The 12,494-nt window shown below is 44.7% G+C and overlaps 1 protein-coding gene across 2 annotated transcripts in view; it reads left to right on the top strand.

Moving 5' to 3' along the window:
- LOC140714045 (threonine--tRNA ligase 1, cytoplasmic-like) overlaps positions 1-12,494 on the top strand; it is a 99,773-nt gene that overhangs the window by 13,794 nt on the left and 73,485 nt on the right. For both annotated transcript variants that reach the window (XM_073024720.1, XM_073024721.1), the window contains exon 2: positions 5,551-5,741. In XM_073024720.1, the coding sequence (XP_072880821.1) occupies positions 5,551-5,741 (191 nt within the window). The remainder of the gene's footprint in view (positions 1-5,550; positions 5,742-12,494) is intronic.

Raw genomic sequence — 12,494 nt, 5'->3', positions numbered from 1 at the left:
AATGATAAGACTGCTGGAATAGATTTCTCAGGGTTAGAGATGAATAATAATAAATCATCTGCGTATAAAGATACCTTATGAATATCTGTTCCACGATTAATACCCAAAATATCCTGTGATTCTCTGATGGCAATTGCCAAAGGTTCTAAAGCGATGTTAAATAGTAATGGACTAAGAGGACAACCTTGTCTAGTGCCCCGAAATAAATGAAAAAATGGAGATCTTTGATTATTAGTAAACACCGAGGCTACTGGAGTTTGATATATCAGTTTAATCCAAGAAATAAAGGTCGGACTAAAATTAAACTTCTCCAGCACATAAAATAAGTAAGGCCATTCAACTCTATCAAATGCTTTCTCCGCATCTAATGAAATAACACATTCTGAAGTATTGTGTGAAGGAGTATAAACAATATTCAATAATCTCCTAACATTGAAAAAAGAATAGCGATTTTTAATAAAACCGGTTTGGTCTTCCGAAATAATTTGGGGTAGTACCTTCTCCAGCCTGGAAGCCAGTAACTTGGAAAAAATCTTAGAATCCACATTCAATAAAGATAATGGTCTATAAGATGCACAATCAGTAGGGTCTTTATCTTTCTTCAATACACCATATGCCTTCTTAACCACATAGTCAACCTGCGTAGCTGCTTTGAACGTCTTAAAAAAAATTCACTCTGGCTGATAAGGCATGACCTGCCCTTTACAAAGCCATGCTGACTACTGTAAATTCCGGTGTATAAGCCAAGAATTTGGCCCTAAATTTTGGTCCTAAAATTAGGGGGTTGGCTTATACAGAGGGTGCCAACTTTGGAAAAAGGAATACACGGAAGATAGGTCATATTTATTGTCTGTTTTTGAGTCAAATTTGTTCCACTGTCAATGCATGAATTCTTTGAATGGTTTGTTTAAACTCACATCTAGTGGCTGGAGCACAGACATCAAACCACCGGGGGATGACTGCAGTGTCTGTATTTTCAGCTTTCAATGCTGCTTTTGTCTCACCTGCCAAGTGCACTTTGAACACGTCCCAGACAAGTAGCAACTTTTCCTTTCCAAAACCTTCAGGTTGTCGACATCACACCACTTTAACCTGCTTCAAGCAACCCACTTCATCCATCCAGCAGCGTTCTTGAAATAACAACACCCTGGGAATTTTCTGAGCAATCTTTGTTTTTTGTCTCAATACAAGATCATGTCTATTCATAAATCGGTGCACCAACTTTGAGTAGCTTTGAAATTTTCACTGATCTCATGGTGTTTTTTGGCCCATTTCAACGCTTGAACTCGAATCATTTATCTGGTAACAATGTATCCAGACGATCGCTGGTGATTCACTTTTTCTTTCAGTTCTGGCCATTGGCATGTTTTCCTGCAGTTTGCACATTTTGTCTTTGGCATTTCCCTCAGCGTGTCCTCTGCCTTTCTCCACTCTCTCACTTGTTTCTCGTTTACACTAAACTTCTTAGCAGCTGCAGGATTATTCATTCCTTTAGCAAAATCAACAACCTTCAGCTTGAAGCTAGCATCATATCACATTCATTTTATTCTTTTATACATGGTGGTTGCAAACTCAATACTGAGTACACGTACTGATCCCACCACCCCGTGTTATGTTTTAACGAGATTATGATGGGCGCTAAATGGTTTCACGGGGGTTACATTTCAGAGGTTTCTTTTCCATTGGAAACCTAATCCAAAATTTCCCTCCCTGATTTATTTATTAAGTATTTGCTTATAATGCTCTACAATGTGTAGGCCTGTTTTCTTAGCGGGTACTGGTTCATAAAATTTCCAGGTTCTGGATCCGGCAAAGCTGAGTACCGGTCTTGTGATCTTGTGATCTTTTCTGGTTTAATCAAAAACCTCCACAAAAGGGGTCGTCTTATACAAAGATAACATGAAAAAATCACTTTTTTAACCTTGAAAATGCGGGTTCAGTTTATACTTCGGGTCGGCTTATACTCTGGAATATACGGTACTCCTAATCATATTATGCCTGTCCAAATGTTCATAAATCCTGCCTCTCAGGATCTTCTCCATCAACTTACCAACCACTTAAGTAAGACTCACTAGTCTATAATTTCCTGGGCTATCTCTACTCCCTATCTTGAATAAAGGAACAACATCCACAACCCTCCAATCCTCCGGAACCTCTCCCGTCCTCATTGATGATGCAAAGGTCATTGCCAGAGGCTCAGCAATCTTCTTGGATCCTTTCTAAACTTATAATTCTAAACCTATGATCTCTAGTTTTAGGCGCCTTTTCTAATGAGAAATGTTTCTTATCTATGCCCCATTTTGTATACTCAATGTCCTGTTCTGCTTCTTGCCTCGGAAATATGCTATCCAGAGGCCATGTGCTCCTTGGAAAAAGCTTCAAAGTGAGATTAGTGACCACAAAGGTTTGGAGGTACAGCAGCAGACACCATTAAAAAATAAGCTGTGCACCAGTTTCTTCTTCTTAAAACCATTAACCCCACTGGGGCATAGGCTGCCAACTGCAGTTCACTGGAAGTGTCCATGGCGGAGTTGCGCACCACATTATTTAAACCAGAAATCCCAACCACACACCTTGTATCTTCGCTATAGAGGTAGGTTATGCCAGACCCAAACGAAGCACTGTATTCTAACCTTGTTGATAAGTTTGTTTTTAGATATCAGAATTGTAATTGTGCTCAATAGGGAAGGTTAAGCAGTCTGAGAATACCTTTTGGAACAGAAGAATTGAAGGGGTAGTCATAATTCAGATTCAGATTCAGTTTATTGTCATTTAGAAATCACAAATGCAATGCAGTTAAAAAATGAGACAACGTTCCTTCAGAATGATATCACAAAAGCATATGACAAAACAGACTACACCAGAAAATCCACATAACGTTTGGCAATCCCCAGTCCAGAGTCCGGAGAGGGTGCTGCGTATTAATATCGCGCTACTGTCTTAGCGCGTTCCCCGGAAAGGAGCTCCAAATCCACCAGACAAAACAAGACCAAAAACTAAAGCTACAAGACCTGCACAAAACCACATAGTTACAACAGTGCAAACAATAGCATAATTGATAAAAAAACAGACCATGGGCACAGTAAAAATAGTCCAAAGATGTTAAAGGACTATAAGTTGAAAAGAAATCACCACACAGTTTCTACAAGTCCCTAGGGTCCCGACAGATTCGCCATCCCATGCCGGCGGCAGAAGGGAATACCCCCGCTATGGACTTCCATGGCGCCGTCCGACTCAGCCTCGCAGACGCAGCACACAATGAAAGCTCCGTTGAACTCAGCCTCGCAGACGCAGCACACACCGAAAGCGACCTGACCGCAGCGGACTCCGAGTCCATCGAACCTCCAAGCCGACGACCACCCCCTCCGGCACAGCTTCTCCAAGCACCATCCTCTGCTGAGCGTATTAAGACGGCCATCGGCAACGCGACCCTGAGGACTGGGGGCCTGTTCTTCCCAGCAGAGTCTCGGACCTCACAGCAGCAGCAGCAATGAAGAAGGTCTTCCTGGAGATTTCCCGATGTTCCTCTGTGCTCCCATGTCCGTTTTCAATCGATTATGATTGCGCACGGCACCCCACTTCACAAATAACAGATAATCAGCTCCGGAGTGGCCGCTGCAAGCTGTGTTGCTTGGAAATCAATCTTGGATTTCTTGGAAATTCTTTGAAATTTCTTGGAAATCTTGGATAATCATGTTTGGAGTGAATTGTAGAAGGTGATGTTTTGACTTGTTCCTTAGGTATGAGTTAAGAGCTCATAAACTAAAAATGAGTTCAGGCAAAATTTGCTTGGTCTTTGGGAGAAACATTTGCTCTTGCAATATAGTCAAGTTGAATGCACTGTTAAATTCAGGGTATACTAGATCAAGGAAATAGAAAATATATTGATTGACTGAGTAGATGGGCTTAACTACTTAGATGAATTAGTTGAAGCAAGTGAGACCTTTTGAGAGCTTGCAGGTTGATAACAGAGAAAAAGGATGTGATGCACTGAAGCAGACAAGGACAGTGAGGAGAGAGTGGAAGTGTGTTGTGTATGTAATGCCCTGGTTCATATTTTTACTGTTACACTGTGTTACGACTGTGCCCCAACTCTGAAGGGTACAAAGTAGCCCCCTCCTTTTTGAGAATCGCAAGATCGCTATTAATGCGGGTCTGGGACCCAGGAAATGAGAGAGAGACACACAGAATCCACAAGGGGTTTGGAATGTCCTGGCCCCTCAGCGATACAAAGCCACGGAAAACGGCCATTGTCTCTTGGAGACGGAATTGTGTATTGAGTACTGTACTATTTATTTGAAGCCCTCAGGGAATGACCAAAAGTGGGCTGGTTGAGGGGTGGCATCATTCCAACCTGATTGACATCTGAGACCCCGTGAGTAAGGATAAAAGAAGGTCTGGGGAACAACCCCTTTAGACGCACCAGGAGAAACGCTAGAAATCCCGTGACAGCGTAATAGCGACAGCCGGTGGAAAGCCCACTTGCGTCCTTTTCCATTTGCCTCGGAATTGGTGGGCCTCACCACGGAAGAACGGCTTTAGCTAAAAAGGAGAAACCAGCCCCAACGACATTTCGAAGGATCGACATCATAAAAAGGAAAAACGGGCAAGTTCTAAAAATCCGTCTCTCTCTCTCTCCACCCAAAAGCTGCAGCCTGAATGAACTTGAGTGACTTTTATATTTCCATCGGACAATACATTATCCCCTAGACAACGATAGAGCTATTTCTTGTTGATTATTATTATACACGCGCTTTTAGATTTAGTATTGACGACATATATTATCTGTATGTTGGCATTGATATTTTTGTGTATTTTTATCAATAAATACTGTTAAAAATAGTACCATCAGACTTCAACGGACCTCTCTATCTTTGCTGGTAAGTGACCCAGTTACGGGGTACGTAACAACTGTATGTGTTTCATTTTGTGCTGTTCTGTAAGAGCTGCTTGTTTTCAGCTTAAGGTTGGGTTATTGTTGAAAATAAGAGATAAGGAAAAATGTGTGCCATCACATTAGGATGGTCAAATTGAAGGGGAGGTTTCCCTGGTGAGGGACACGAAGGTTGGGCTTGGGGTTTTTGTTCGAGAGGAGATGAAAAGTGGAGACGCTGGAGAGAAGAAGTCATAGGATTCAACTTGGAACGGAACCGTGATTCAACAAAGCCCTGGGTGAGATCGATTGAGGAGTGGTGACTTGGGGAAACTGTGAGCTCCAACTTGTGCACATACGACTGTTTCATTAAAATAGGCACTTTTCCTTTTTGTTCTTTTCTTTATTAAACCTTTGGTCAAATTAAGAATTATAAAGATAAATCTTTTAATCCTATGCTGTGTACAGTCTGTTATTTCATGGCACTGATTTGTAACAAGGTAACGAATTACACAGCATCCACATAAACAGGGAGTTTGGGTGGGCTCGTGCCTCAATCTCACATGTTTGGTGGGGCCGAAGACTGTCTTCCCAAGACTTATGCAGCCAAGGAAACCAGGTGTTTCTAGGAGTGGGAGGCAGATAGATGGCTGACACTGTTCTGATTGTGCTTTCAGTGCAAAGAGTGGCCATCTTATATTGAGGAGCGAATACGCCGGTATGAGAATCTGAAACAGGATCACGACTCTATACTGAGAGAAAGGGCAGCACAGCACAGCAGAATCATCACTGTCACCCTTCAAGATGGGACTGAGATCACTGGGGAATCCTGGAGGACAACGCCATATCAAATTGCTTGTCAAATCAGGTAACTGCAACTGTGTTCCTGCTGGTTGTCCAACTCCTGCTTATTCAGCACTGCATGCACACTGTGTCCCACATATTGCAGCTAAGACCCAGGTAATAATTGTAACCTGCCTGATGCCTGCATGTACAATTCACCTACTGACTACCTCCTGCCACTGTCACATTTTTGCTTCCTCTGTTTCATAGTGCACTCTTTCTCCTCTATCAAGATCTGTGTTGTAAGAGGAACTATCAGTATGTTCAAACTCCTATGGTCACTGCATTTAAGTATCATGTCTACTCACAACACTGTTCTTTTTGTCACAGTGTCATCACCTTTATAAAAATTATTTAGAGATACAGCACAGAATAGGCCCTTCCCACCCTTTGAGCCACACCACCAGCAACCCTCAATTTAACCCTAGCCAAATCACGGGATTTTGTGGATATAGCTGCAAGGCAGCAGAGGTTTGAGATCAGAATTTTCCTTCTCCTAGATGAGCTGCCAGCCATAGCTGACGAGCCCCATCTTCTCAAAGCAACTGGTTTTAAAGTGCCAGTAACCCACTGTTGACCCTTCTCCTGTCAGAAGAAACAGTTCCTCCAGACTGAGTAGCTAAGCCACATGTGAAGGTCAGAAACTGGACTTGGTTGCCAGAGGCTATTTGAGATGTACACCATTGGGAGTTTATCCCCACCTGGTTCTGACAACCTTAAGAAACCAGCTGGACTTGATGCTAGTCAGACGTTCCTACCTCCAAAGCATGCTTTTCACAATTTCTTATCATGGTGTAGATGGCAACACAGACCACTTGCGTGATCAGACTGCAGACAAAAAAATTCCATGGCACGAAACAAGGAGAGAGCCCTTGCAGTGACATAAGCAAGAGGTCTCATCCAGACCTGCTGGAGCAGCTTGATAAGTCCTTTGAGAAAGAACTGAGCTCCCAGCAGCCTGGAAACTGTCACAGAGAAATGGGGATTTATGTGGAATGCCACCTATGGCACAGCCTGAGCTACTTTTGGGAAGAAGACCATGAAAACAAATGACTAGTTGGAAGCCAAATCCAATGAGATGACCCATTATTGAAACCAAACGTCCTGCGCTAGCTGAGTATAAGAGTTCACCTACTGAGAGGAATCTTCAGAATCTTCTTTGCCTTTCTCCTGAAGCAAGCATTTGGTCCTCATGGCTGCTAGATCAGCAGACTGTCAGGTGCTGCACCAACGAATACTGGATGCAGCACGATGAAGACATCCAGACCGCAGCACAAAGGGTATGTATGATAGCATCAAGAAAGCACTCAGAGCCCCTCTCAGAGCAAGATGGCTTCGCTTAAATCCATCAATGGGGATGGAATCACAGATGGGCAAACATGGAATGATGGATAGAACATTACTCTAACCTGACTTCCAGAGGGAACACTGTCACTACGTCAGCCCTGAATGCCATTGTGTGCCTGCTGACAATGGAAGAACTGGATACAAAGCCAACCTGAGAGGTGCTCAGCAAGGCCATCGGCAGCTTGGCCTCAGGGAAGGCACGAGAGAATGATGGTATTTCCCCATACCTAATCAAGCACTGCATGACCACCCTACTGCACCTACTGCATGAAGTGCTGGCAGAAAGAAGCTGTAGCACAGGATGTGAGGGATGCCAAGACAATTACCCTCAACTACAGGGACATGTTGTTGGCGAAATTTTGCCTGAGTCTTCTTGGTCTGCCTTGAGAGGTTAGCTGAACATGTCACACACAGATGGCTTCCGCACTGGAAGGTCAACTGTGAACAAGATTTTCTCTCTTCGCCAACTCCAGAAGTGCAGAAAACAAAAGAATCCCCTCTATGGTGCATTTATTGATCCCACCAAGGCATGTGACTTTGTAAGATAGGCTACCTGCCAACACTACAGAGTATGATCAGATCCTTCCACAAAAACATGAAGGGTACTGTACAGTGCAACGGCAGCAGCGGTGTTAAGCAAGGCTGTGCTCTCACCCCCATGCTCTTCAGAATCTTCTTTGCCTTTTTCCTGAGGCAAGCATTTGGCACTGCAACAGAGAAGATCTGCCTCCACACTAGATGAGATGGTAGGCTTTTTAACCTTGCCTGCCTAAGAGCCAAAGCTTTAATGCACGAGTCCATAATCAGAGACATGCTGTTTGCTGATGATCCAGCAGCCACAAACCACACTCCACAGCAGCTCCAGAGCTTGATGAGTCGCTTTTCCCAGGCCTGCAAAGAATCTGATCTATTAGCCTGAAAAAAACAAATGTTTTGGGACAAGATGTGGAAACACCACCAGTCATTGTCATTGATAAGTACAAACAAGAGAAAATCTGCAGATGCTGGAAATCCAAGCAACACACACAAACTGCTGGAGAAAAAAGGCTGCATCTATGGAAAGAATACATTCGATGTTTTGGGCCAGGACTCTTCATCAGGTGAAAAACAAGATGAGTCAGAATTAGAAGGTGGGGGCAGCAGAGAGGGAAACACAAGGTGATGGGTGAAAGCAGGGGGGTGAAATAAAGAGGTGGGAAGTTGCTAAAAGAGATACAGGGCTAGAGAATGGGGAGTCGAATAGGAGCACACAGAAGGCCGTGGAAGAAAGAATAGGAGGAGGAGCACCAGAGAGAGGTGATGGGCATGGGCAGGGAAGGAGATAAAGTGAAAGAGGGGAAAAGGGTATGGGGAATGGTGGAGGGTGGCTATTATTGGAAGTTAGAGAAATCTATGTTTATGCCATCAGGTTGGAGGCTACCCAGAAAGAATATAAGGTGTTGCTCTTCCAACCTGACTGTGGCCTCATCGCAACAATGGAGGAGGCCGTGAATTGACATGTCAGAATGGGAAATGGTACCAAAATGGGTGGCCACTGGGAGATCCTGCCTTTTCTATTGAATGGAATATAGGTGCTTGTCAAAGAGGTCTCCCAATCTATGCCAGGTCTCACCAATAAAGAACAGGCCACACTGGGAGCACTGGGTATAGCAGATGACCCCCACAGCTGAAGTGTTGCCTCACCTGGAAGGACTGTTTGGGGCCCTGAATGGTAGTGAGAGAGGAGGTGTAGGGGCAGGTGTAACACTTGTTCTGTTTGCAAGGATAAGTGCCAAGAGGGAAATCAGTGGGGAGGGACAAATGGACAAGGCAGTTGCATAGGGCATGTGGTGGTGGGGAGGGGAGAGGGTAAGATATGCTCGGTGGCGGGATCCCATTTGACATGGTGAAAATTACAGAGAATTATGTGCTGGACATGGAGGCTGGTAGGGTGGTAGGTGAGGACAAGAAGAACCCTATTCCTGGTGGGGTGGCAAGAGGATGCGGTGAGAGCAGACAAGCATGAAATGGAAGAAAAGTGGTTGAGGGCTGCGGGATGGTGGAGGAAGGGAAGGGAATGTTCTTTCTTTGAAGGAGAAAATTGTTCTGGAATGAAAAGCCTCATCCTGAGTGCTTGAGAATTGAGAGAAGGCGATGGCATTTTTACAAGTAACAGGGAAGGAAGAGATATAGTTCAGTTGCTCTGAGTCCATTGGTTTATAATAGACATCAGTAGATAAGCTGTCCCCAGAGATAGAGACAGAGAGATCGAGGAAAGGACAGGAGGTGTCGGAAATGGACCAAGTGAATTTGAGGGCAGGGTGGAAGTTGGAGGCAAAGTTGATGAAGTTGACAAGTTCAGCATGGGTGTAGGAAGCAGCATCAATGCAGTCATTGATATAGTTTAGGAAAAGTGGGTGGTGAACACCAGCTTGGAACATAGACTATTCTATGTAGCCAACAAAAAGGCAGTCATAACTGGGACCCATGTGACTGCCCATGGCTACACCTTTTGTTTGAAGAAAGTGGGAGGAGCCAAAGGAGAAATTATTAAGATTTCCACCAGATGGAGGAGAGTGGTGGTAGAGGGGAACTGGTTGGGTCTGGTATCCAGAAAGAAACAGAGAGCTTTGAGGCATTCCTGGTGGGGGATGGAGGTGTATAGACACTGGACACCCATAGTAAAAATAAGATGCTTGGGGCCAGGGAACGAAAGGATCCAGGGCATGTGGTGTCACGGATAGGAAGGGACTGAACCAGGGGGATAAAACTAAGTGAAGGTATGCAAATATGAGTTCATTGGAGCAGGAACAAGCTGAACAAGCAGGGTTTACCTGGACAGGCAGGTTTGTGGATCATTGATAACTAGTTGTTCATCAGTTCACATACTGTACCTGGGGTCCTTAATCAGTGACAACCTCTGCTTGGATGCAGAAATTACAAGTGCATCAGAGAGGCTGCAACAACTCTTGCCTGCCTCACCACACGAGTCTGGGAGAACTCCAAACTCTCAATCAAAACAAAAATGCAGAGTACAACACTTGTTTCACCAGCACGCTGCTGTACAGCAGCAAGACCAGGAGAGAAGGCTCAACATCTTTCATTTAAAGTGCCTTTGTCACATCTTGGACATCTGCTGGAGGAATAGAGTACTTAATACTGAGGTTTTCTCTCATACTAGCCTCCCTGGTGAGTACACCCTGCTCAGGCTGCATAGGCTAGGCCACAGCCTGCATGCAGGATGGCTGAATCCCAAAAGACATAATCTACGGTGAGCTGGCTTCAGGCAAAAGGACTGCTGGCCGTCTGCAACTCTGCTACAAGGATGTCTGCAAGCAGGACATGAAGGTGCTGGACATCAACATTGAGTCCTGGGAGGAACTTGTAGCTGACTGCACCAGATGGCGAAGAACCCTGAAACAACACCATTAGTCAAGTGAGGAAAAATTCCTGAAAGCGGCATAAGACAAATGGGCCGATAGAGAGGATCACAGCACCTCCAGCAGAGTTCGAACCAAATATAGATATGACCTTTGCAACAGAGACTGCCACTCTTGCATTAGTCTCGACAGTCACATATGGCACTGCACCAAAAACATAGTTAGGACGCCACATCCATGGTCGACCTCGGAGGGCCACACAAATCAAGGAGAAATTTGCAGTGACCAATTAACCTACTAACTGGGACATCTTTCGACTGCGGGAGGAAACCGGAGCACCTGGAGGAAACCTATGCATTCCAAGGGGACGATGAACAGTCTCTTTCCAGATAACATTAGATTTGAACGAAAAAAATCCAACACAACAAGGTGTAATAGTGTGGTGCTAACTGCCATGCTACCTTGGTAATGGAGAGTGAGCAGCAAGTGAGAAGCTTGCGAGTAATAATTTACCCTGTGTTGTATTATCTATCAAAGCTTACAGCATAGAAACATAGAAAACCTACAGCGCAATACAGGCCCTCAGCCCACAAAGCTGTACTGAACATGTCCTTACCTGAGAAATTACCTAGGGTTACCCATAGCCCTCCATTTTTCTGAGCTCCATATATCTGTCCAGGAGTCTCTTAAAAGACCACCGGCGCCAGCAGCCCATTCCATGCACTCACCACTCTGCGTAAAATAAACTTACCCCTGCCATCTCCTCTGTACCTACTTCCAAGCACCTTAAAACTGTGCCCTCTCATGCTAGCCATTTCAGACCTGGGAAAAAGCCTCTGACTATCCACATGATCAATGCCTCTCGTCATCTTATACACCTCTATCAGGTCACCTCTCATCTTCCATGGCTCCAACGAGAAAAGGCCGGGTTCACTCAAACTATTCTCATAAGGCATGTTCCCCAATCCAGGCAACATCCTTGTAAATCTCCTCTGCACCCTTTCTATGGTTTACACGTCCTTCCTGTAGTGAGGCGACCAGAACTGAGTACAGTACTCCAAGTGGGGTCTGTCCAGGGTCCTATGTAGCTGCAACATTACCTCTCGGCTCCTAAGCTCAATCCCACAATTGATAGAGGCCAAAGCACTGTATGCTTTCTTAACCACAGAGTCAACCTGCACAGCAGCTTTGAGCGTCCTATGGACTCGGACCCCAAGATCCCTCTGATCCTCCACACTGCCAAAAGTCTTACTATTAATACTATATACTGCCATCATATTTGACCTACCAAAATGAACCACCTCACACTTATCTGGGTTGAACACCATCTGCCACTTCTCAGCCCAGTTTTGCATCCTATCAATGTCCCACTGTAAACTGACAAGCCTCCACACTATCCACAACACCCGCAACCTTTATGTCAACAAATTTACCAACCCATCCCTCTACTTCCTCATCCAGATCATTTATAAAAATCATGAAGAATAGGGGTCCGAGAACAGATCCCTAAGGTACACCACTGGTCACCGACCTCCATGTTGAATATGACCCGTCTACAAACACTCTTTGCTTTCCATGGGCACAAAGTTATGGATCCACAAAGCAATGTTCCCTTGGACCCCATGCCTTCTTACTTTCTCAATAAGCCTTGCATAGGGTACCTTGTCAAGTGCCTTTCTGAAATCCATATACACTACATCAACTGATCTACCTTCATCAATGTGTTTAGTCATGTCCTCAAAAAATTCAGTCAGCTTTGTAATGCACGACCTGCCTTTGACAAAGCCATGCTAACTATTCCTAATCATATTATGCCTCTCGAAGTGCTCATAAATCCTGCCTCTCAGGATCTTCTCCATCAATTTACCAACCACTGAAGAAAGACTCACTGGTCTTCAATTTCCTGGGCTATCTCTACTCCCTTTCTTGAATAATGGAACAACATCCGCAACCCTCCAATCCTCCAGAACCTCTCCCATCCCCACTGATGATGCATGATCATTGCCAGAGGCTCAGAATCTCCTCCCTCACCTCCCACAGTAGCCTGGGGTACATCTTGTCCGGTCCTGGTG

The sequence above is a fragment of the Hemitrygon akajei genome, chromosome 21 (assembly GCF_048418815.1).
Source record: "Hemitrygon akajei chromosome 21, sHemAka1.3, whole genome shotgun sequence".
Lineage (NCBI taxonomy): Eukaryota > Metazoa > Chordata > Chondrichthyes > Myliobatiformes > Dasyatidae > Hemitrygon > Hemitrygon akajei.
This window is presented reverse-complemented; position numbering and strand designations above follow the sequence as displayed.